The following is a 25726-nucleotide window of genomic DNA, read 5'->3' as shown; positions in this document are numbered from 1 at the left end:
TGTTTCAGCTCTGTCCTGGGCACCACGTGGGAATGACACTGGCTGAAACTGGAGTTCAGGTGTTACAAGCACCGAGAAGTTGAGAGTCTTATTGCTCTTGCCATCTCTCATCTTCCCCTGAGACTTTCAAACTTTCATAACTCTCCATTAATGAAATGGAAACAATAGCTATTTCACAGGTTTGCATAAAGACTGATGAAAATATGGGAAATAGTGCTGTGTGTGGCACCCTTCAAGACTTAAATATTTTGAAAAGTCCATGCTTGTTTAGTGAGGACACGTTCAGGACCTGCCTTACCCAAAAGTCATTTCTCTTCCTTCCAGAAGGCAGCCAAGCACACTCCCCGGCACGCCCCTCCCTTTCTGCTCTTTCCACATTGGCCCTCCCCACACTCAGCTGACTCCCTACCAGTTACTGTCTGCGAACAGTGAGACACAAAGGACTTTCTCAGATCCATGATCAAAAGGATATGTTACCTGGGAGAGCTACAGCAAAACGGAAAGGTGAGAGGATCCAGCACAGAGTCAAGCGGGGTCGACAGGAGGAGAGACTGGGAAGGAATTGGGAAGAATAGATTAGTGTACAGCTAAGGGCATATTGAATTGGGTGGAATTAAGGTTAAGACAACTATGGGAGAGAAAGTCATTCAGCAATAGGAATAAAATAATCAGGAATGGGTACTTTTTAATACCTTCTATATGTTTGGCTATACGTTAAGCCCTCTGACAGATTCAGGAGAAATAGATGACACACCTGCTATCAAGGAGATTGTGGAAGCCAACAAACACAATACACCAGGAATAATTAGAGTTCAGTGCCAAACTCTGAGAGCTAAAATGATCAGAAAGGGCTTTCTTGGGAAGCTGAACCTTCTGCTGGATCTTGCAGGGTTAGCATGATTTCATTAGCAGAGAGAAGGAAATAAAATATCCAAAGGATGGGGGAGCAAAGTCAAGGGACTGGGCTGGCAGAATCTGATTACCTTCTGATACTTTGTCTCTTCTAACTCCACAGGAATTAGAGCAAAAGATGTGAAGGACCTCTTACCCCTGATGCTACTAATGGTGATAATTTTCCTGTTGCTTCTGTTCTGGGAAAATGAGCTGAATGAGGACGTAGTGGCAATGACCATAGAGCACCTGCATGTGGACTACCCTCAGAGTGACGTTCCTGTAAGGTACTGCAACCACATGATCTTAGAAAGAGTCATCAAGGAACCCAACAACACCTGCAAAAAGGAGCATGTCTTCATCCATGAGAGGCCTCGAAATATTAATAGCGTTTGCAATTCTCGCAGGAAGGTGGCTTGCCAAAACCATTCCACCACTCTGTGCTTCCAGAGTGAGAACAAATTCAAAATGACAGTCTGTAAGCTCACTGAAGGCACCAGATATCCTGCCTGCAGTTACCACATTTCCCCCATAGAGGGGTTTATTGTTGTCACTTGTGATGGCATGGGGCCAGTTAAAATCCAGAGATATGTTGAATAACATGGGACCAGCACCTGGGTCTGCCATCTCTGGTCTCCTCTCTCAGAGGCACTGGTGCTGGCTCTTCCGAGGCGCACCTGAACCGTGGACATGGGGTAATGCCTTGAGTGAAATAGGTAGCTGCTGGTAATGCATGTATCCTTCCAGTTTTGCTGAGCTATAATCTTTTTTATTCTGCTTCAATAAAAATTTACTGAATTAAACCATAAACTCTACATGTGTTTTAATTCCTTGTCCTTTTTCTTTGGGTCATTTGATGAGAGCCAACACTGAATCCCACACAGGACTGAGATGAGGTAAGGTGAGGGAAGGACTCACTTCATATGCAAAATTTAAGAGGCACCAAAAAACCCCGAGGCATATAGATAAATATTTTTAAAATAATATTTTTAGAAATGAAAATTAATTCAAATATCCCTGATGAACACAGTAGCTGAATTTTAAATCAAGACCCAATGTGACAGGGTTGGATTTACGATGAAGCAGGGTACACGGGTTGTGCCAGTACAGGGTCAGATCCTGTTACTTAAAATTTTGATATTTGTTCAACAGGGATTATTTTACATTAAACTGATTTTTAAATGTTGCAACAAAACATTATTTATTTTGACTGTTGGGCTTTTAAAATTTTGTAACTGCAGCGAGGACCTCATTCATTCCACACTAACCCCAGACTTGATCCTGGATGTAGAGGCAGTTGGGGTCATGCCTAAAGATCTTCTCTAAAGATGGTGTATATAACTCAAGTTGTTCCTATTCAGCGGCTGCCTCTGAGCCTTGAAAGAAAGGGAAACGGGGATCAGAAGAAGCGTGATGGGTCAGAAGTCATTTCCCTGAAAGACTAGAAAGAAATGGATAAGGATTTCCCAGGGAGGGAAGGAGACCCTCAGGGTTCAGTCTATCTCCTCTTCGTATCCCCACAGGGCAGTCAGACTACCAATTCCTTTCTGCTTTTAGTTCTTACAGCTGGACTGTTTGTTTAGTTCCTCCTCATTCAGCTACGGGCAGAGTACCACAGAGTAAGAGGGTGAAGGAAGAGAAGGAAAGGAAAGAGAGGCTCCTAATTCTGGGGACTTGATTAAATTCTGTTCCTCTCTGAGTATCGGTTCCTTCATGTGTAAAGTGAAGGGCTGAGATCATCTTGGAGGTTCTCTCCAGGTCTATTACTCCTCAGTTCTATTTCAGATAGTATAGCAATTGGCCTTGTTGGAGTTGCCAGAGGGTGCAGGGATGGGGTGGGGTGGGGTGGTTAGTACTGGGGAGTAGTAAGGGAAAAATAGGGTAACTGTCAAGTAAGGGCCAGATTATGGGGTCACTAATTCTGAGCTACGACACATTAACCCTGTGAGAACCAGAAACTCACGCGGTGAGCTAGAGTGAGCATAGGCTGTGCACAAGCTTAGCAGGTCCTCTCTGTTCTGATCTTTTCAGCTGAGAGACTTCAACTATCACATTATTTATCTGGACTCAACTCAAGGTCAGGTCAAAAAAGGAGGTTCACCTCTGCTAGTTGTTAACTCTGGTAAACATCAAGTTCTAACACACTGATTAGACTTACAGAAGAGGGTGACAATCGTGGGTAGAGGACACTTGGCAACCTTGTGAGGACAGGCTTACCCCTCTGGGTGGCCCTTTTGTAGCTGAGTTTCTTTACTCATTTCTCTGAGGAAATCCCATTGTCCCTATTGTCTTCATGGGAGTTTGGATGTCACCAAGGAAGCAGAGCCCTCGGCATCTGATAGGTGCTGGGCAGGGACAGGTGGTCCCTGTCACACAATGTGCTGGGTCCTGGTGGCAGCATCACTTCCTGGGCAAAAGTAGCTGAAATGAGTCCTCTAGTCCTATGTTTCTATGTTCTGAATTCTAATTCCTTTTCCTACCCCCCCCTCCCTAGGTTTTATTGTCCTTTCTTTCCTTCTCACTGCTTGTTCATCCCTTCCTCCCCTAAACTCCCTCTTTCTAATTAAAGACAGGCAGGTTGGGATTAAATCATGTAGAGTTTTTGACTAAATGGCCTCAGGGGATTAGATTACCCCGGTGTAGGCAATGAGGAATATCTGGAGTTTTCTGAAATAGTGCCACTGCAAGTGGTGTTTTTAGGAAAGTAGTCTACTGAGGGAATTGGAAGGGCAAGGGGCGGTGATTAGGAGGTGAGTGGAAAAATGCAGGAAATATAAGAGCAGGAGGCTTTTAGAGGTGGGAGAGATGAAAAAAGAAAAAAAAAAAGGAGATCTTTCTAGACCAAGAGAAAGAATTATTACCCTAAATAACCATTCTTTCTGGGATTCTCATTATGAGTTTTCCAGCACTGACCTCAAGTAAAGGATTTTCTATGCTAGTCAAGCCATGGTATTTTGTTAATGAATACTGTTGAGAGACTAGTGTGTGTAGAGTTCAGTGTTTGATTCTGTACAGAATAAAGAGAAGCAGAGACTATGCTCCGGGCTCAAGGAATTTTCAGCCTTCATAAGAGGAAGAAAAGACTAACAGGTATCAACTAGATTCAAAATATTAGAAGAAGCGGGGAAGGTATAGCTCAGTGGTAGAGTATGTGCTTAGCGTGCATGAGTTCCTGGATTCAATCCCCAACACCTCCATAAATAAGTAAACCTAACTACCTACCCTTCCCCAAATAAAATCAAGTGAAATATTACCCATGTTATAGGCTTTCAAAAAAAGCAAAAAACAAAAAAAAAAAAATTACTCTGGGTTAAAGTGTAAATAGACAGGGAAGATGTCACAGGAGAGGAAGCAGTGGTGCTGCCCAGGTCGTCGGAATCCTGACAACCAGATGGACCCTTTGTTCAGCTCTCCGAGCATCACTGGTCCCACATCATCTCCTCCTTCTCTGCCTCATCCCACACAGCTCTGCCTACCCGCTTCTCTGCCCCTCCTTCCGCTGTGAGACCCAATAAGAGGAATTCCCAGAGAACAAATACAATTTCACTTCTTGCCTTGCAACCAGCTGGAATCTGTCTCCAGAGGATCTACTTGCCAAAGGACCTGGTAAAGACCGAAATCCTGTGACTGAGACTCAGTGGGAAAAGAGATGAGGGAGAGGGAAAATAACATTGCGTATTTTTTTAAGTGGCTGCCCTGTGCCAGGTACTGTGTGAGGCTGAGGAGACACAGCGGTAGTGAGGACCGTGTTGGGCGAGATCACTGTGACCACTGTGGAGAGTACAGACCCCCGACGAGATTATAGACCAGAAGAAAAGGCAGAGAAATAACGAGATGTTTCTGGGCACTTTATACATATTATCTTATATAATTCTTATATTTCCTTTTTTTTTCCCCCACAAGGGGAAACTGAAGTTAGTTGAAAGAGGTAGAATAAATTTTTTGTTAGTAGATAAGCAGGGACTTGAAGTTGGGTCTTCAGACGCCACAGCTGATTGATTGTCTTCTCACTGCATCATACTTTCATTAACAGATATAACAGCATTAACTTACACATACGGGTCAACCCTGGGAATGTCATAAGGAAAAGACAGCTATCCCCCTAACATTTTCCTTATTTTTCATCTCTTAATTTTTACTGCAGAAGAGTTTGCCCTAGATCTGAGATGGAGACCTTTTCTCTGCTGCTACTTGGCCTAGGGTTGGTTTTTGCAGGAGCTCCAGAAAGCATAACGGAGGTAATTAAAGAAGAATTTTTAGAGGAAGAGATGCAATATGACACGGCAAAATGTGACCAAGAAAAGCAGACCGTTGTGGTTTTAATGAATTGGACTCTGTTAGATAGAAATACCAGCCTCAGTATGTTCAACAATGTGAGGTCGTTCTCATTACTGACATTCAGAAGATTGCGTTACAGCTTCCCCCAAAGAAGCGGTCCAGATAGTAACAAAAAGCACTACAATGACGTGACAGTCTGGAGAAAAGTTTCAGAAGCTAATGGGTCATGCAAGTCAAGTAACAACTTCATTTATGGCTCCACGGAAGTGATCTGCGGGGTCTCCGAGGCTCCCAGCTGCAAGAGTGGGCAGAATCCTGGCATAAGCTGCTCTGAGAGCCTGGAACACGGGACCACTACATGCCAGCTCACCATGGGCAAACAGTCCCCCAGGTGCCAACACTACAGTGTCACCTCATTAAAGAAAATGTTGGTGGTGCTGACAAGTCATACTCTGATGAGCTGGTTAGTTAGTGACTCTAAGTTGTAAACCCCACAGGACTTTGAGACTAGAATTTACCTGAAGAAGGACATACTGATTCTCATTGCTGGTTACTGCTTTCCATTATTCACATCTACCCGTTCAGCACCACAGGCAACTCTTGATTACTTATATGAACTGGAGAAATTAAAAACCCAAAATTGTGGATAATTCAATTAAAATGCATGACTGATCCTGGAGGGCAATATTTTCTCTTTTTCTCTCTTATACATACACACACATGCACACATAAACTTTCTCCGAACCAAACTGAATTCCACCCTAGCTCAGCTATAAAGCCAAGAAGCAGAGTCTACCCAGCTTGACAGAATTAAAGAGAGAAGCCCCAAACCAATGCAGATAATTGAAGGGGGAGGGTGTAGCTCAGTGGTAGAGCTCATGCTTAGCATGCACGAGGTCCTGAGTTCAGTCCCCAGCACCTCCACTAAAATAAATAAATGAGATAAACCTAATAACCACTTCCTCCACAAAAAGTTAACTGTACTTGCCACAGAGACTGCTCAGAGAAGCAGTGAATGGCAGGGGGGACATTATTATCATTGCTTCTCTTCAAAGAATTATGCAGCTGGGAGTCTGCATGTCCTCCAGAAGCTGCCAGATGACAAAGGACCTTCGGTTTAGCTGCTGCCCTCAGTCAATCCCCATTCCTCCATCCTCATTGCTATCTATTTCACAAGTTGCTACAGAGAGAGAAAATAAAGCTCTAATTGCAATTTTTACTCAAGCATAGTCTGGATTTCCTGGGGCTGCGGGCGAGGCATGGCAAGTCACGGAGGGATGGAGGAGGTAAGGACAGACAGGGAAATAGGAAGTCTATACTAAGTACTGCAGTTTCTGATGTGGCAGTCAATTTTTTTTCAGCACTGATTGTTTATTTGTAAGTAAATCTTCATGGCTCAACACTCTGCGTAAAACATAGGCAATTGTCTTATCCATTAATGTGTTACCTCATCATATATCCTCCCTCCATCCTGAAACCACTCTTTTTTAATGTCCTAATTTTAAATAAATGAATGTAAATGAATCTTGCACCATCGCTCTTTATATATAAATTTTACTAATGTTTTTCCCAGCCAGTGCAGAATTCTCATGATATCGAAACTGCGAAATTCTGATGAGCAGCCAATACGCAACATTAGGGCAGATATTTTTATATCTTTTAGTTGGATTTTTCTTGTAGGTGTGGTGGTCGTTTAAATAAACAATCCCTATGAGCTTGGCCAAATAGGTATGTTATCAGCACTCAGTTTGCACTTGGCAGCTAGAGAAGAAAGTGATAGAGCAGAATGCTTGAGGCTCGAAGTCCTCTTCTCTGTAGGAGGAGAACGCAGGGCCCTGGAAGGAAGGGGTACTCACTGGTTCTATTCCAGGTGTAGTTCCACGTGGCCAGGCTGGGGCCGCCACCCACTCACCAAACATAGTATGGACTCTATCCAGAGTGGAGCAGCCCAGCGGGTCCCTTCTTGGTTCAAATTTGGTTCAAATTTGAGTAATTTCTTTCCTCTGGGTTCACCCCCGGGTGGTGAGCATATTAGCCACAGAGATAGGAACTATCTGAACTCTGGATAAGACTTAAGAAAAAGTAAATTCAGCGTAGTTTGGAATTTAGTACAGATGTCTTCCTTCACCAGGAAACAAGGACAAAGACCCAGCAGAATGGATACCTCTTTCCAGGTCAAGAGCATCCTCTTCTAAGGAGCCTTAATTAAGATGAAGCCTTCCCAGTTCTCTGAAGGAATCAGGAGATTTGGGGTCCAAGCCTTTGGTGCTTTGATCTCCCAGAATCTTCCTAGTCATCATACTAGGAAACATGAAAGATGTCAAACATGGAGCTGCCGTGGACGGTCAGGCCTCCTGAGGGCTGGCACTTCTCACCCTCAAAAGCCTGTCACCTCTTTGATATCATATGCATCCTAAGATCCCTCATGGGGACAAACAGGCTGGGGATTTCAGATTCTAAAACATGTGGTTTTTATAATGTTCCTTTTCTGCTCCTGAGCCACAGAGGTCTCCTTTTTCTCTCTTGTAGCTTCACACCTAAATTTCTCAGGCTGGCTTTCAGTGTCACTGATGCTGCGTTCTCATGCTACCAAGCCCGCCTCCAGCACCTGCCCCGTCTCCACTGTTTTGAGGCTGCACAGTGTACGGAAGTTGTATCCGCATCCTCGCTGCTTTGGTGGGCTTATTTTGAAGTCCTTCCCTTCTCCTTTCTCATTCTATTGGCTCAGCCCACTCAGTTGCAGGAGCACCATCGGACTAGAAATAGCCCAACAAGTGTGTCTTGTACTGATTAGAAAAATACCTGAGGGGTAGGTATGCGTCATACCCCTGTAGCTAAAAGGGAACATTAGAGGGACAGATCTAATCATAAGGGCTGTGGGAGAGGGAGTCAGGGCGAGAAAGGAAGGTGGGACTGGAGTGATAGAGAGGTGTGAGGAAGAGATATTGACAAGGGTTATTTAGCATAAGAGAAGTACTCTTCTCATCTGTAATCATTCCCTCCATTTTCCCAACATAAATTTCCTTTAACCAAGAATTCTGAGGCGAAACATTTCCCTGGCCTCAAGGGCCCAGGATGATGCTGAAGTAAAGAGAGCCTTTGCAACATCAGAAGTAAATCCTCATATATTTTACTGACTCCTCATACCCCCTCCCAACAAAAAATCATTTCACATCATTGGGACTCAGTTTCTTCACCCACATAATGCAGAGGTTGGATTAGATCCGGGTTCTCGGACTTAGGTATGCATCAGGGTCCCTGTGGTAAGGCTTTCAGTTTGCCCACTCAAAACCCACCCTCCTTGCTCTCAAGACATGCAGGTTAGTGAGGAACAGGGCTGCCCACCCAGACTTCCTTTCCCAGGCCATCTGAGCAGAAGTGATGTGAACCACTTCTAAGTCCAGGGTTTATGACATTGCCTACTCTGTGAGTTTTTTTTCCTTTCCAAGAGCTAGATCCCAACAATGGATGTAAGTATGACTCAACTCTAATCATGTAGCTGATGATAGTGTCCTAGGAATAACCTGAACAGCAAAAAGGGAGGAAGCCACGTGCCTGAATAACTGTGTCAAACAGTTATCTTGCCAACCTGGACTGCTCAACTTGGGACTGATCTATGAAAGAGAAATAAATAGATTTTTTTTTAATTTTATTTATTGATTTTTTCAGTGGGGAGGAGGTAATTAGGTTTCCATTTGTTTGTTTTTAATAAACGTATTGGGGATTGAACCCAGGACATTGTGCATGCTAGGCACACACTCTACCACTGAGATATACCTCCCCCCATAAATAGATACTTTTAAAGTCCACTACACTTTGAGATTTTGTTCCATCAGCTTAGCCTTACCCTAACAAATTACAGAACTTTAGGAGCTGTTACTATATATAAATCCCCGGGCCCTAATCCAGGAGATTTGGGGTCTGTAGATCAAGATAAGGCTACCGTATGCGGGTTTGTTACCAAAGTGTTAGGTTTGCTGACGTGCTCCAAAGTTTGAACACCACTAGCTTAGATAACTAAAAGCTTTCTTTCTGGTTATAGAATCTTCTATTTCTCACCCCAATTAGGGGAAAAAAGGCTGCTGCCTATATATTCAGAGCTTTTGAGGACAGCACAGGGGCAAAGCAAGCCAATTCAGCTCCGAGTATCCACCTCCAAACAGTGTCCCAGAACTACCAAGACAGTCTCCACCCTGAAACCCCCTAACCAGAGAACACAGCTGGGGGAACACACGAGGGCACTGTAAGAGGGACTCAGGTTCCGGAAAGAGTGGCTGAGAATTTCGAAGAGGGTCACACGCAAGGGATGCTTCCTTTTCATTCCAGCAACCAGAGAACTGGCAGGTTTTTGATAAGATGGCAGCTTTAAATCCCTAAACCTTCATATTTATCAAATATGTTCAACTTTTTCAAGCTCACATGTGATAATGACCACAGGGATGATTAATAGATAGTAACAATAATTAATAACAACAGTTGAGGCTTTATGATATGCCAGGTATTGGTCTAAAATGTACATATTCTTTTTTTATTCTCAGAATAACCTCCATAGGTTAGATTATTATTATCCTCAACTCAGGGATGAAGAAACTGATGCACGAAGACTTTGGGTAACGTACAGTCACACACATAATGAGGAGACCCCCAGGAATGAACAAGGACAGTCCCATTCCATGGGCCATGCTTTTAGCCACTCATCTTTGTTAGGGAAAAAGCAAACTTGTCCATACAGGAAAGACAGTGGTGGAAGACTTCTGAATAAATTCCACCTCACATGATTATTTTAAAGATTAAATGGAAGCTGTCATTACCATGACTGTGATGATGATCAGATCAGGGCACCGTGTTAAGCACACAACCGGAGAAAAACATTTGCAATACATATGGCTGATAAAAGGGTGACGTCTTTAATACATAAAGAGGTCTGTCAATTTAATAAGGTAAAGATGAACATATGTAGACAAACAAGCAAGGGTCCTATAGAAAAGCAGAAAATTAACAAAAGAAAAAAATAGTTGTTAAACATTTGGAAAATTTTTCCTTCCTACTAAAGGTAATATAAATACAAAACAACATACAAGGACCTATTGCATAGCACAGGGAACTGTATTCAATTTCTTCTGATAACATATAACAGAAAAGAAACTGAAAAGAAAACGTATACATATATGTATAACTGAATCACTTTGCTGTATACCTGAAACTAACATTATAAATGAACTACACTTCAATTAAAAACAAATTTTTTAAGTGACATCTTTTTTTTTTAACCTGCCCAATCAGCAGAAATAAGATTTTAAGAAATAACATAGTGCCGGCGTAAGTGCAGGAAAGGGGACATTCTCATGCACTCCTCTCGGAAAAACAAATGGATGTATTTGCTGTCTTTCTGGAGAACAGTTTGAACAAAGCCGCGTTCTAGATTTCAGACCCTCTGCCAAGTTTGGTTTTTTTACTCCACTGATGACACTCCCCCTTCCTCTCCTAGCTCGGGACCTCGTGGGAGGGCTTGAGTAGACCCTGGGGCTTGTCTTGCCTAGGGTCAGAGAGCAGGGCTGTGTGAGACATGTGACAGCTGCAGGCTGTGCCGCTGGCCTGTGCACTGCTGGCTCTCCCCAGCTCAGGCTGTTTCAAGAACCCCATGTTCTCCTTGACAGGAATGTGCACTGAACTCTCTGACCCGTCACATTCAATAAGCCTTCTGAGAGCTCTCCTGGGCCCGGGAGGCAGGGCCGGTTGAAGGAAGAATCAGGAGTTGTTGGGGAGCAAAGTTGGGAGGGTGGGCTCTTCAAACATGCCTCCAGGAAGAATGAGGACTCTTCCTTCTCCCTTTGTGACACGTTTTACCTTCTATCCCTTCCCCATCCAACTTGCATGTCCTCTTCTCTTGAGCAGCTTGTGCCTTCCACACATACCTCCCTTTTGCAGCCCAAGTGCCTTCTGCTTTCTGTTTTCCTTCCAGGCTTTTCACCACTCCTCCTGATTGATCATCTTGCTTAAGCAATATTTGCCAGTTATTTTTCAATGACTCCACTTTTCCGCACTGTGATTTTTGGAAGCCAGTCGTCCCACTGTGGACAGGGGAATTATGCTGCTCCTGGAGGGGCTAGAATCTACAGAAACTCTTTATGTAAAAAGATTTGTCTTTTCTCCTTCATTTATTTATCTATTCAAACACTTACTTATACCGGTGTTTTATTTTCCTCTTTGGATACGATCCAATACTAAATTACTATGTTGTTCAAATTGTTCTAGTTTTGGTCGCCAGGAGTTTTTTCAGGTGCCTCCTGTGTCCCTTTAACATTTTGTATTTTGGGGTTTTTTGGGAATTCAATTTTTTTTTTTTTTTTTGCACACTGTCTTACTTTTTATGCCCAGGGTGGGGAGGTAATTAATTAATTAATTAATTAATTTTAATATAGGTACTGGGAATTGAACCCAGGACCTGTGCATGCTGAGCACACACTCTACCAATCAGCTATACCCTCCCCCTATGCACTCTCTTACTTTTTGACATTACAAGGTACTCCAGGCTTATTTCATATTCCCTGTCCCAGGCCTAGAATTAGCCATTTCTTCAAGGACTGCGGTTCTTTTTATTGGAGAATGGTATTTAAAAACAAAGATTTGGGTGCTGGTTGCACTTATGGCTCCTGGAATGTCATTGTTTCTGAACCATCTCAGAGAACAGAGCTAAGAAATTTATATGTGTCGACTTGTGTATACACACATATCTGTAATTATATATCAATCAGCATTTATTTTAAGCCAAATCCATACTGATATGTACAAGTCTAAACCACATGGTTTATTCTAGCCTTTTCCTCTGCTTATCTGGAACCTCTCACTCCAATAGTGAGAAACCTGGTCCCCACCATCCACAATTCATTTACTTATTTGTTCAGTCCCAGTACAGATACACAGCAGTCTCAATTTAACTCCTACCCCCATGGGAAACAGCTTATTAACTAGAGTACAGTTCTTTTGTGCAGCTCCTTTTGCCTTTAGTCTTACAGTTTCCAGTAATTTCCAAAGTTACTGGCAGTCTGGTCTGCTCTAACAAAAATACCATATACTACGTGGCTTATAAACAACAGAAAACTATTTCTCACAGTTCTGGAGGTTGGGAAGTCCAAGATCAAGGTACAAGTACATTTGGTGTCTCATGAGAATTCATGTCCTGGTTCACAGATGACTGTTTTCTGGCTATAATTTCTTTTTTTTTTTTTTTAACATTTTTTATTGATTTATTCTGGCTATAATTTCACATGGCAGAAGAGGTGAGGGAAATCTCTGGGGTCTTGGTCACTAATTCCATTCATGAGGGCTCCATCTTCACAGCCTAATCACTTCCCAAAGTCCCCACCTCCTAATATGATCATATTCGGGATTAGGATTTCAACATACGAATTTGAGGGAGGGTACATAAACATTTAGTCTTTAGCAGTTACTTAGGTCTCTTTTTTCTGTATCCCCTTCAGTGAGGTTTTGTCATACATTTGTAGTACACTTAGATTCTTTTGTCACAGTCTGCCTTCCATCTTGGGACCAGCTGTTTTAAACATAGCCCCAGTAAATCGATTTTTAGCAGTTAGAGCCTGACTGATGTGCATATCGCGTAAAGTTATAGCCAACATCTGCAAGCCAGAGACAAAACAAACCCTGTACCTATTTAAAAAAAAAACCACAAGTTGCTGCTGCTCTGTGGAGCTCTCTGACCCTGAGACCTCCCTTTGGTCCGCTGAGCGACATTATCTAGACACATGAGCCCTTTTCCCCTGGGAGTTCTCTTGCCCCCTGCTCCCGCCTTCTGGGTGGCACCCAGCCATCACCACCACATAGTCTCTGGAAGGTCACCTGCCAGGAGGGACTTCACTCATGCAAACCTATCAAGCAGCACCCAAAGAAAGCTTGTCATGTGCTACTGCCACATTTCTCAAACTCACTGCTGTCCCCTTCTTTATAGGGCGGTTTCTTGTCGAACTCCACAACTTCCCTAGACCCAAGACTTTGTTTTCTCTCCCTGGGAAAGACTTCCGAAGTTGAAAATTTTAAGGGTGTGGCAAATCAACAAACAAATCACCACTCAAGACTTATAGGACTTTATATTTGAATTTTTTAAAACAGCTTTATTGACATATAATTTTTAACTTCATATTTTGTACAGATTTTTTTCTTTTTTTATTGAAGTATAGTCAGTTTACAATGCTGTGTCAATTTCTGGTGTACAGCATAATGTTTCAGTCATGCAGATACATACATATATTGGTTTTCAGATTCTTTTTCATTATAGGTTACTACAAGATATTGAACATAGTTTCCAGTGCTACACAGTAGTATATATATCTATTTTATTTATAGTAATTAGTATCTGCAAATCTCAAACTCCCAATTTATCCTTCCCCACACCATTTCCTCCCTGGTAACCACAAATTTATTTACTATGTTTGTGAGTCTGTTTCTGTCTTGTAAATAAGTTTGTTTGTGTCTTTTTTTTTTTTTTTTTTTTGGTAGATTCCACATAGGAGTGATAGCATATAGTATTTTTCTTTCTCTTTCTGGCTTACTTCACTTAGAATGACGATCTCTAGGTCCATCCATGTCACTGAAAATGGCATTATTTTATTCTTTTTTATGGCTGAGTAGTATTCCATTGTATAAATATACCACAACTTCTTTATCCAGTCATCTGTTGATGGACATTTAGGTTGCTTCCATGTCCTGGCTATTGTATATAGTGCTGCTATGAACATTTGGGTGCATGTATCTTTTCAAATTAGAGTTCTCTCTAGGTATATGCCCAGAAGTGGGATTGCTGGATCATTTGGTGAGTCTATTTTTAGTTTTTTGAGGAAATCTCCATACTGTTTTCCATAATAGCTGCACCAAACTACATTCCCACCAGCAGTGTAGGAGGGTTCCCTTTTCTCCACATCCTCTCCAGCATTTATTGTTTGTGGACTTTTGAATGATGGCCATTCTGACTGGTGTGGGGTGATACCTCATTGTAGTTTTGATTTGCATTTCTCTGATAATTAGAGGTATTGAGCATTTTTTCTTGTGTCTATTGGCCGTTTGTATGTCTTCACTGGAGAATTGCTTGTTTAGGTCTTCTGCCCAATTTTAGATTGGGTTGTTTGTTTTTTTCTTATTAAGTTGTATGAGCTGTTTGTATATTCTGGAAATTAAGCCCTTGTCAGTTCTCAAATATTTTCATTTGCAAATATTTTCTCCCATTTCATAGGGGGTTTTTTTGTTTTCTTTATAGTTTCCTTTTCTAGGCAAAAGCTTATAAGTTTAATTAGGTCCCATTTGTTTATTTTTGCTTTTATTTCTATTACCTGGGTAGACTGCCCTAGGAGAACATTGCTAAGATTTATGTCAGAAAATGTTTTGCCTATGTTTTCTTTTTTTTTTTTTAGCCTATGTTTTCTTCTAGGAGATTTATAGTGTATTGACATATAATTGATATATTATAAACTGCAATATTTAAATTATCAAATTTTGTAAGTTTTGACATACATATATGGCCATTAAATCATAACCCCAACCAAGATAGGGAACATATCCAACAGCTGCAAAATTTCATGTCCTTTAGTTATTCCTCCCTCCCATCTGTCCCTACTCTCAATTCCTAAGCAACCACTCGTCTGCTTTCTTTTCACTATAGATTAATTTTCATTTTCTAGAGTTTTACAGAAATGAAATCATATGCGAGGAGGCTATAACTCAGTGGTAGAGCATGTGCTTAGCATGCACGAGGTTCAATACACAATACCTCCATTTAAAAAATAGTAATAAATAATTTATGAATGAATGAATGAATGAATGAATGAATGAATAAATAAATAAATAAATAAATAAATAAATAAATAAATAAATAAATAAATCTACCTAATTACTCCTCCCAAATTTTTAAAAAATTTTTTAAAAATGGAATCAGACACTATGTACTATTTTTTGTTTGGCTTCTTTCACTCAATCATTTTGAGATTCATTCATTTTGTGTGTATCAATAGCTCATTCCTTTTATTGCTCATTTGTATTTTATCAGATAGATATACTACAATTCATTTATCTATTTATCTGATAATAGAAATTTGAGTTGGTTCCCGTTTTTGGTGATTACAAATTAAGTTGCTATAAATATTTATGTAAAAGTCTTTGTATGTCTATAAACTTCCTTTTCTCTAGAGTAAAATGTAGAGGGGGACTGGCTGGATCATATGGTGGATGTGTTTACCTTTCTGAAAAACTGCCAAACTGTTTCTAAATTTGGTTGTATCATTTTACATTCTCACCAGCTGTATATGAGAAATCCGGTTCCTGAAATCGTGCTTTCTAGCGACCAACAAATTACTGGGCTCCTTCTTCACCCGACTCCCGACTTCCGGATTACCTTTGTTGGCAACGAGGAATGCCTGCCTTGAACACTTTCCAGGCTGAGATGATTGTGACCAGGCTCTGAGCTTTGTGACCTTAATCTCTCATTTGTCTGGGAGTTGGAGTGAAGCCAGAATCTTCTCAAAGGGAGATTTTGACCTTTTTGGCCCGTACTTCTGCGGCCAGTGAGGTGGGCTGTCTGTCTCTCCTTTATTTGGCACTAGGCCATCATCTTATATTGAGAGACTGTGAGCAGAGAAGACCCAGCATACACCAGTATTACAGAGGACACTCATCACATCACAAACTGGATTTTATGGGAAACTGCTGGGGAAATTGCTCACAGATCTTTTTTTTTTTCTCAATTCTAATTTTTTATTGACGTGTGGTTGATTTGTGATGTTAGTTTCAGATGTACAGCAAAGCGATTCAGTTATATATAAATACATATTTTCAGATTTTTTTCCATTACAGCTCATTATAAGAAATTGAATATAGTTCCCTGTGCTATACAGTAGGTTCTTATTGTTTATCTATTTTATATATAGTAATGTGTATCTATTAATCCCAAACTCCTAATCTATCCCTCCTCCCAATTTCCCCCCGTGGTAACTACAGTTTGTTCTCTATGTCTGTGATTCTATTTCTGGTTTGTAAATAAAATTTGTATTATTATTTAAAAAAAAGAAAAAGAATTCAAAGCAGGATCTTGGGGAAAAAAACAAAAAAACAACACTTGGTAAGATCAGTCATTTTAATTTAATTTTTTTTGAGGGAGGAGGTATTAGGTTTGTTCATTTGTTTTTAGAGGACGTACTGGGGATTGAACCCAGAACCCTTCACTCTTACACTTCCTGGATACAAGCCCTTTATCACATATACATGCTTTGCCTCTAATGCAGATGTTTAGTGCTAATCAGTTTTCTATTCAATACTGCTTTAACACTGACCCCCAAATTTTGCTACACCATGTTACTGTTTCCAACAATAATCAGGTCAAAATATTTTCCAATTTCACTTTTTCATGTTTGTCTTATGGGTTACTTAGAATTGTGTTATTTAGTTTCTGAAAAGTTTGAGACTTTTGAAAGGTCTTTCTCTTATTCATTTCTAATTTAACTTTGTTATCAGAGAATATATTTTGTTTAACTTGAATCTTTTTAAATTTATTAAGACTTGTTTTATAGCAGAGAATATGGTCTATCCTGGTAAATGTTCCGTGTGCACTAGAAACAAGGTGTTGTGTGGCGTGTTCTCTGAATATCAGTTGGGGTAAATTGGGGTATAATTTTAATCAAGTCTTCAATATTCTTGCTGATTCTCTGCCTCCTTCATCTATCAGCTATTGAGAAATGGATATCAAAACCTCAGGCTATCATTATGAATTTGTTCATTTCTCCTTAACAGTTCTTCCTATATTTGCTTTGTGGAATTCGAAGTCCTATTTTTAAGGGCAGAAACAGGCAGGATTGTTATGTTCTGCTGATTAACTGACCCTTCTTATCATTTGGAAGTAACCCTCTTCAGCCTTGGTAATATTCTTTGCTCTGAAATCTACTTTGCCTGATATTGCTATAGTCACTCCAGCTTTCTTTTGACCAGCATTACCATGGTATGTGTCTTCACACCCTTTACTCTTAACCTCTGTGTGTCTTCATATAAAGTACACTTCCTGTAGACAGTGTACAGTTGAGTCTTCTTTTTTTAATCCAGTCTATCACTGGCTTTTAATTAGTATGTTCAGATCATTTACATTTAATAAGATTATCGATATGCTTAGATGGGTGTAACTTCATGCTCTTTGTTTTATGTTTGTCCTTTCTATTCTTTGTTCCCTTCTTCTGATTTTTTGGGGGGCTTCATTTGGATGTGTACACTTTTTTAGTGATTCCATTTTAATCTCTTGTATTTATTTTTAGCAGTAGTTCTTTGTTTTGTTAATCCAGTGGTTGCATCAGGATTTATAATATATATCTTCAACTTATCATAGCCTATTTTCAATTAATATTTTACTATTTCATTTATAGTATAAGAATTTTATGAAAATACATTTCCATTTCTCTCCTTTCATATTTTATGCTACTGTTGTCATGCGTTTTACTTTGAAATATGATATAAATCCCAATCTGTATTACTACTACTTTTGTTTAGTCAATTCTACTTTAAAGAAATTTAAATAATGAGAAAAATTACATGTATTTGCCCATGTAGTTACCATTTACAGTGTTCTTCATTCCTTAGTACAGATCCAGATTTCTACCTGGTATAATTTCCCCTCTTCCTGTTTGACTTTCCTTTAACATTTCTTGTAGTGTCAGTTTGTTGGTGATGAATTCTTTAAACTTCGCAATATTAGGATGCTTTTATTTTGCCTTAGATTTTTAAAGATACTTTTGCCAGGTAGAGAATTGATTATTGATTATTTTCTTACCTTCAATACTTTAATAATATTTTCCTGCTGGATTCTTACTTATATTGTTTCAAATGAGAAATCTAATGTCACCCTTATCTTTGTTTCTCTGGCTATAATGTCTTTTTTCTTGAAGCTGCTTCTATGGTTTTCTCTTTATTATTGCTTTTTTACCCTTTCCGATTAGATTATAGTGTGTCTTTGTATAGTTTCCTTCAAGTTTGGGTGATTTGTTGAAATTTTTTGGATTGGGGACTTTACAATATTATATTAGTTTCAGGTATGCAACAGAGCAATTTGATATTTTTATAGGTTATACTCCATATAAAGTTATTACAAAATATTGGCTATATTCCCTATGCTGAGCATTATATCCTTGTATCTTATTTGTTTCAGTTTTGCATGTAATTTTTTAAAAATTATTGAGGTATAGTTGATGTACAATATTATATAAGTTTCAGGTGTCCAACATAGTGATTCACAATTTTTAAAAGTTATGCTCCATTTATAGTTATTATAAAATATTGCCTATATTCCCTGTACTAAGGTATCCTTGTAACTTATTTACTTTATACCTAGTAGTTTGTGCCTCTTAGTCCCCTTTCCCTATCTTGCCCTTCCCCCAACCTTCTCCACACTGATCCGTTTGTTCTCTGTATCTGAGGGTCTATTTCTGTTTTGTTATATTCCTTCATTTTTTTTAATTTTTTTAGATTTCACATATAAGTGAAAACATACAGTATTGTTTCATTCTGCCTGACATTGCACAAAGCATAATACCCTTCAAATGGCAAAATTTCATTTTTTATGACTGCCTAATATTCATATATATATATGTTCTTTATTCATTCAACTTAGATTGCTTCCATATCTTGGCCATTGTAAATAATGCTGCTGAATGTTAGGGTGAATATATCTTTTTGAATAATGTTTTCATAGTCTTTGCATAAATACCCAGAAGCAGAAGAGCTGGATCATATAGTAGTTCTAGTCTAAACTTTTTGAGGAAACTTCATACTACTCTCTATATCACCTAATCTGCTGTGAATTCCTTCTAGTGTATTTTCCATTTCAGTTATTGTATTCTTCAGCTCTGACTGGTACTTTTAAAATCTTTTCTAATTCTTTTCTGAACTTCTCCCTCTGCTTTCATCTACTTTTTCCCCAAGTTCAGTCAGCATTTTATTACTATTGCTTTGAACTCTTTATCAGGTAAATTATTTATCTCTGGGGTTTTATTTTATCTTATTCTGACATTTCAAATATATTCTTCTGTCTTTTCATTTTAATGTTCTCTGTCTCTATGAAATTAGGTGAAACATTTACCTATCCTGGTATTGCAGTTGTGTCCTTGTGTGCAAGTGTCACTATGCATTCTGCACGCACCCAGTGGCTTGGGTGGGAGAGCTGCGTCTGAAGTGAGCACAGGCCTTGTATTCTCCTGGGGTGCACTGGCAGCTGCCTCCTTAACTGGAGGTAACACTCAAGTCAGAGGGCCTAGAGCCAGCGCCAGGGGCAAGCTGGGGTTTCTCTTATGCTCAATGGCAGTAGCCGCCCTGTTGAGGGAAGAGTTTTGCCCTGTTGAGGGACTGCAGCAGGAGACGTGAGGAAACTGGGGTTCTTCTTGGAGGATGGCAGTCTCCACCTTGGCTATGGGTGTGGCCAGGGCCCAATGGCTTGGGCCTGTACTACTGACCTGGTTCTGCTCCCCGCACCCCCAGCATCCAGTGCATGCACCTCAGCTAGAGGCGGAGTCAGTGCACGCGGGGTTGGAGCCAAACCGCTTAGTTGGCCCTGTTCCTTTTCTGGTGCATGTGCGCACACAGTGGCAATGGTGGTCTCTGCTCTGGCTAGGGCTGCCCTGAGTTGGCTCTGCTCCTTCCCAAGTGTATGAGGGCGTGGTGGTAATGGTGGCCTCTCCCTTAGCAGAGAGGAGCACCACAGCAGGAGGGGCTAAAGCAGGAGCCCCATGCAGGCTGGGATGCACACTGGGTAGGTCCTGGCAGACTGGCCAGAGTACCAGGCCGTTTTCAATCTGGTGTCTCTGCATTGGTACCGGGAGCAAGCAAGTGTGTGTGTCCACTCTTCGACAGTGGAGTCTCAGTTTCTTACAGCTCTCTGGTGTTCAAGCCAGCTGAGGGGGTTCATCTTCCCAGTGTCAGACCCCAGTGCTGAGATGCCTAAAATATGACTCAAATCCCTCACTCCAGAAGGATCTTCGAGCCTTTGATATCCCCCTTCCATTCTGGGTCACTTGCTAGGGGTACAGGACCTGACCAGATTGCTTCTCCTCCCTCCTACCAGACTCCGTGTGGTTCTCTATTTACAGCATCGGTTGTAGACGAACCATTCTGCTAGTCCTTAGGTCGTTCTCAGCAAGAGAACTACTATTTGTAGTTGTAATTTTTGTGTGTTCTTGTGTGGAGGTGAGATTGTGGTCTTTCTTAGTCTGTCATCTTGATCTCAACATAGGTTCTTTTTTTCTACCGTCCATGAATCTACATAACTTTTTGCACGTAAGGAGCACAGTTTTCAATGGTTTTAATGTTTTTATTCTGTGTGAATTTCAATTGATTGATTACTCTCCTCATTCTGATTTCTGTTTTCTTGCTTCCTTTCCTGCTTAGTAATCTTTGATTCAATGTCAGATGTTGTGAAATTTACCTTGTTCATTTACCTTGTATGGTTATTTTTGTATTTATATAACCCTTCTTGAACATTTTTCTGGGATACACATAAGCTATTTGGAATCATGTTTTGATTTGCTAGGCAGGTACAGAGCGGTAACAGTCTAGGGCTAATTATTTCTCACTACTGAGGCAAAACCTTCCTGAGTACCTTACCTAATGCTCCATGAATTTCGACTTTTTCCAGCCTGGCTAGTAGGAGTAGGCACTATTCCCTCTGATCCTTTCAGGTTGCTCTTTCCCAGCCTCGGGTGATTTTCTCCCACACATGTGATAAAACGATACTCTGTGAATACTTGAGGGGAACCCTTTGTAGATCTCCAAGTTTCTGTCTTGAAGCAGCTGTCTCATTCCTGGTACTTTGTCTTATGAATTAATGTTCCTTTGGTCTTCTGATTTCCTCAATTCCCTCTCCTCCACTCAGGTAGTCTTCTGTCTCTTCCTGAGTTGGCTGCTCCTTCACTTTTGCCTGAAATCTCTCTCAAGACAGTAAGTTGAGTGAATTGCACAGCTTACCAGACTCCTGTCTCTCAAGATCAGGGTGTTTTACTGCCTGATGTTAAGGGTCTTAAAAACAACTTTTCCAACATTTTGTCAGTTTTTTAAAAATGTTTCAGGTAGGAGGGTAAATTATGTCTACTTTACTTCATCTCAACTGGAAGATTATTTTAGTCCTTTTAAAAAATTATTTTAACACCAAGTCTAAAGTAAACAAGCTGCCTACAAATTTTGGAGCTAGGCGAACTGTCCTTGCTTCTAGGGAGAAAACAGATACATCATAGCAGAATTGCACTCCTGATGGGCGTCTGCACTTAGTGATTCACAAGCTAACAAACTCATGAGTTGACTGCAGATTTCACAGGACATAAGAATACTTTCTTAAGGCATAAACTGGCATTTTGGTTTTATTGCTGCAGAATATTAGAAAAGAAAGAGAAATTCATTATTTCTGTAACACAAGAAGTTGTGTGTAACATGAGACTTTTGGGTCTTGATGGCTCAAAGGTACTTTCATGGCTTTAGTGTTTATTTTAACTTTTTAGCTATCTGAAAGGTGAGAATGAAAAACCAATATGTTCAATATTCAGATAATACATAACAGAAAGAGTAACTGTGATTATGCTATGAACGTTCTGTTTTACTAGGACAAATTCAGAAGATTTGACTTTTCTAATTATCTAACAAAGGTGGAAGACACCTAAAATAATAACAGGTAAATTTTGCTGCCACCCTTGAGAGGTGGGGTTTTCGTGCAGATACGCTGGATTGAAGCAAGTAATTCACACTTCTCTTGCACCCGAGTTTGAGAAGCAATTTCATACTGCACATATTTTTAAAGCATTTCTTTCCAGGCTGTTGTTGGTTTTAATTTATTTTGGTGTCTTTTGCCATTAGAGATTATTATTGTGTAATTTGCTTTGGGTGCAGTTTCTGAGAACTCATGTACATGGGTGTGTTTAGTCTATGTGTGTGTAATCAAGTCTTTCAATAATTTTCTTTATGCCTGTCCTCTACTTTTGCTTAATCAAGGCACCCCTTAACTAATTCTAAAATTATGAAAAATACTCTACTGTATTGTATCAATATCCTTAATGTTGTTGTCTAAATATTACTTTGATACCTAGTCCAACATACACTGGGGGGCAGGGTGTGTGTGAGTGTGTATTGTATATCGAATGAAAAATAGAATCTATGTTATTTTTTTCCCTTGATATCGAGTCCATTGTCTCACAGGAGTTATTTTCCTTTTCCCAAAAAAATTTTTTGAGATACTCTATCCTAAAATATTGCCTACTTCTATTTTCTGACTATTACTAATCTCTGAGAAGGACCAAACTATGAAATCAAACAAACCTATGGCCATATCTTGGATATCTTGTCTATACTTTCTAAACTCATGTTGACATTACAGAAAAAATACCAGATAACAATTCAAGAAATTTTAAAAATTTTTTGTAGAATCATTAAAAAAAAAAAAAAAAAAGCTAGATAGAGCATGACCAAGTATAAATGTGGAGGAAAATGTAATCAGTTGAGGAGAGAATTCTGTCATCTGAGACTTGGGTGTGACTCCAAGTTAGCAAAATAAGGTGTCAAAAATACTCTACATTTGTGCTCTGAAGTTTAATTTCCAATGACTGGGTAACTCTTATTTTGTGTTGTGTATTCTATGCACCTCTGTAAGTTCAGATGCTCAAGTTTTCACAATCACCCCCAAGGGGAAGATGTGACTTGAGCAAATATGTGGGTTTCAGTGAACCCACTGATCCTCTTATGACCCAGAAGGATCACATTGTTTCCCAGAGTTTCTCAAACTGACACCATTCTCAGTTTGGTTATCGGTGTGAAGGTCTGAAGCAATAAATATTGCATAAATATTGCAAAATATTAAAAGTTTGTTAAAAAGTATAAATTGGAGACTGGTTAAAGCTGAGATTTTTTTCTTGCTGAATTGAATGAAGAGATACTCTGAGATTTATTCACAAAGGTAGGTCTACTTCTAAGGACTGAGTTTTTAGAATCTCTTTTTGCTCAACCATTCAAACTAAGGAACTGACATTTCCTGATGCTGATAAAAAGTGAGACTTCCCAGATATCAAAATGTGGCATTCTGAGAAATTGGCACATAATATTTAAGCACATGCCCAAACCAGATTTTAAACATCCGTTTCTTAAGTGACACTTCTTCAGAGTTACTTAACTTTGAGAAATAGACAACTTTAAAGGGAACAATAAAAAATAAACCATTCCAAAATAACAGTTCAATAAGGTTTGGTTTTGTTCCCCCCACACCCCTCACATGCAATCTGTATTTCCATTAGTTGGGACCACACTGCAGATGCAGTTCAGTGTTTCGATTTTTTCCCCAGCCGTTTATCATGCACACTTGCTACTTCTGCATTTGGCGTCCATTCCTTCTTTTGTGTTGTAGGGAACAACCCTCCTGTCAGCAATTGGAATTCTACTGGGGTTTTAATTGTGTGGTTTTGCCTTTACCTCTCAAAGAAGGACATGAGCCTCAGGTGGGCCAATCAGAGGAGCTCACATTCCTGGATTTAGTCACACGACAGAAACAAGGCCAATCAGAAAAGGTATTCTCTATGTTGGACGAGAGTGGGAGAGGCTGGCACTTCTTACAGTGACCCTAAATATAGCCTGTAAAGGTGAGGATGAATTTCTCTGTCATTACTTGGAGAGACCCTGCCTGAGAATGAAGGTAGTGTAGAAAACAGAGTGGGAGACAGAAAACGAGAGTCTGGTGGATTGAATTTCTTCATCCTGTGGTGCTTCCTGGACATCTGTCCTCTGTGAGTCAATGCACTTCCTCCTGTGTTTCAGTTAATTTGTTTGGTACTTCTGTCCCTTGTAACCAGACAGTCCCACTGCTCTAACATTACAGATATTCTGTACCTCTAAAATTTCATCGATTCATATATTTGTAAGTTCTGAAAGATAATCCACTCTAAGAATATATAATTCTCTTGTTCTCTGGATGAGAATACTGATGATGTCAGCTATTAGCTCCTCCTGCAGTGGTTATTATTGTTGGGGTGTTTTGTCATTTCTATGACCATATCAGCCTCGTGATTTTTGGTCATTTATATTTTTAAATTTCAAATGTTTGTTCCTATGAAGTAAAACTTGCTGTCCATATTTCTATATAACTTATTGCTACTTTGAATTCTATTAAAAATCGGGGGTTGAGGGGCAGTGAAGAATCAACTTTTTAAGCTTTTTATTTTACTTGCCAAATTCTTCACTGTAATCAGAAATACCTGATTCCCCACCTTATCACACTCTCACCAGCACTGAGTTTGGAAAGTACAACCATTATTACTGCTTTGAAAGACACAATTTCAGTTTTTCTTTTGTGATTGAGGCTATATAATTATATGTTTGTTGTCCATTGATGCCTCATTGTAAGAGCAGTTTAAAAAATCCAGCTTCTCCTTTTTTGAACAATTTACTCTAAAAAGACCTTTTAATAACCCCTCTGACATATATATTCAGTGAACCTAAGGAGCTTTGACTCATCTGTTTTTTTTAAGTCTGGTGAAACAGAGTCCTGACCTGGGACTCAAGACTTGCATTTTATGAGGAGAGGCTCCAGACAAACAGCCTCTCTCAGGCCCTTCCCAGCTTATAAATCTGAGCTGCCCTAACCTTGAAGCAAGTTTAAAAGCAGACAGGAGAAGTAGAACTCCAACAGGTATCTGGACACCCATATTCAAAGCAGCACTATTCACAATAGCCTAAGGGTCAAAACAGTTCATCTCAATCTTTTTCCAGAAACATTTACTGAAAATGAGGGGGGAGGGGAATTTTTTTTGATCCTCAAGTACATTTTCATGTATTCTGAGAAAAAGCTTCTCAAAATTTCATGGGCTAAGAATCACCTTGGGGATTTGTTTAAAGTGCGGAACACTGGGTGCCTTCACAGAGACTTTGATGAATAAGGTCAGAGGGAAAACCAAGGAGTCCGTGAACCACAGGTAGGCCGGTTCTGCTGCGTGAGGTTACCAGGCAAAAACGTCGGAAACACTGCATGAGTCTGTGTCACACTATCTATTGTGTATTCTCTGTCTCTGTCTCTGTCTCTGTCTCTGTCCCTGTCCCTGTCTGTCTGTCTGTGTCTTTCACTGTTGCTCATTTACAGTTAATCCCCATGCCTACACTCTGCCCCAGGCAACCACTGACCTACTTTCTGTGCTGTCCCTGTACTGAACTTTGGAATAGGAAGCAGAGTGAATGTGGATTGCTTTTTAACATGTTAAAATGTTTTATAAAATGATAATAAGTAAGAGCACATTGTTGGCACATGAATAGATAAACTGGGCATCAAAACACACTAGATCATTCAGAAAAAGAATTATTTAATATCTAAAGGTAACATTTTTTAGGATTTTGTTTGTTTTGCTAGATGAGAGGATTTCTTTATTTTGACAGTCGTAAAGTCTTTTACAAACATATGAGAAATGAAATCAGCCATTTTTTCTCCAGCCTCCTTTTCTAACAAAAAGATGATCAAATATATGAGATTGAAGAACAACCACTAAAAACCTTATTTGTTGGGGGG

The 25726-nt window shown here is 39.8% G+C and overlaps 2 protein-coding genes across 2 annotated transcripts; both read left to right on the top strand.

Annotated features, from left to right (window-relative positions):
- The first annotated feature begins 232 nt into the window (after window positions 1-232).
- On the top strand, window positions 233-1701 carry RNASE12 (ribonuclease A family member 12 (inactive)). Its single transcript, XM_006191230.3, has 2 exons — window positions 233-504; window positions 1016-1701. The coding sequence occupies exons 1-2, from the start codon at window positions 471-473 to the stop codon at window positions 1489-1491; spliced, it is 510 nt and encodes a 169-aa protein (XP_006191292.2). The 5' UTR covers window positions 233-470; the 3' UTR covers window positions 1492-1701.
- A 3356-nt stretch (window positions 1702-5057) lies between these two features.
- On the top strand, window positions 5058-5657 carry RNASE11 (ribonuclease A family member 11 (inactive)). The gene has a single exon (XM_006191229.1). The coding sequence runs from the start codon at window positions 5058-5060 to the stop codon at window positions 5655-5657; it is 600 nt and encodes a 199-aa protein (XP_006191291.1).
- Window positions 5658-25726: the final 20069 nt, after the last annotated feature.

Source organism: Camelus ferus, chromosome 6 (assembly GCF_009834535.1).
Source record: "Camelus ferus isolate YT-003-E chromosome 6, BCGSAC_Cfer_1.0, whole genome shotgun sequence".
NCBI lineage: Eukaryota > Metazoa > Chordata > Mammalia > Artiodactyla > Camelidae > Camelus > Camelus ferus.
The sequence above is the reverse complement of the archived record's forward strand: the minus strand, read 5'-3'. Positions and strand labels throughout refer to the sequence as shown.

Excerpts from the sequence above, each read along its gene's own strand:
- RNASE11 (XM_006191229.1), top strand. The coding sequence starts at position 5,058 with ATGGAGACCTTTTCTCTGCTGCTACTTGGCCTAGGGTTGGTTTTTGCA.
- RNASE12 (XM_006191230.3), top strand. The coding sequence starts at position 471 with ATGTTACCTGGGAGAGCTACAGCAAAACGGAAAG. Across the intron at positions 505-1,015 it reads AGCTACAGCAAAACGGAAAG|GAATTAGAGCAAAAGATGTG; the intron begins GTGAGAGGATCC and ends CTAACTCCACAG.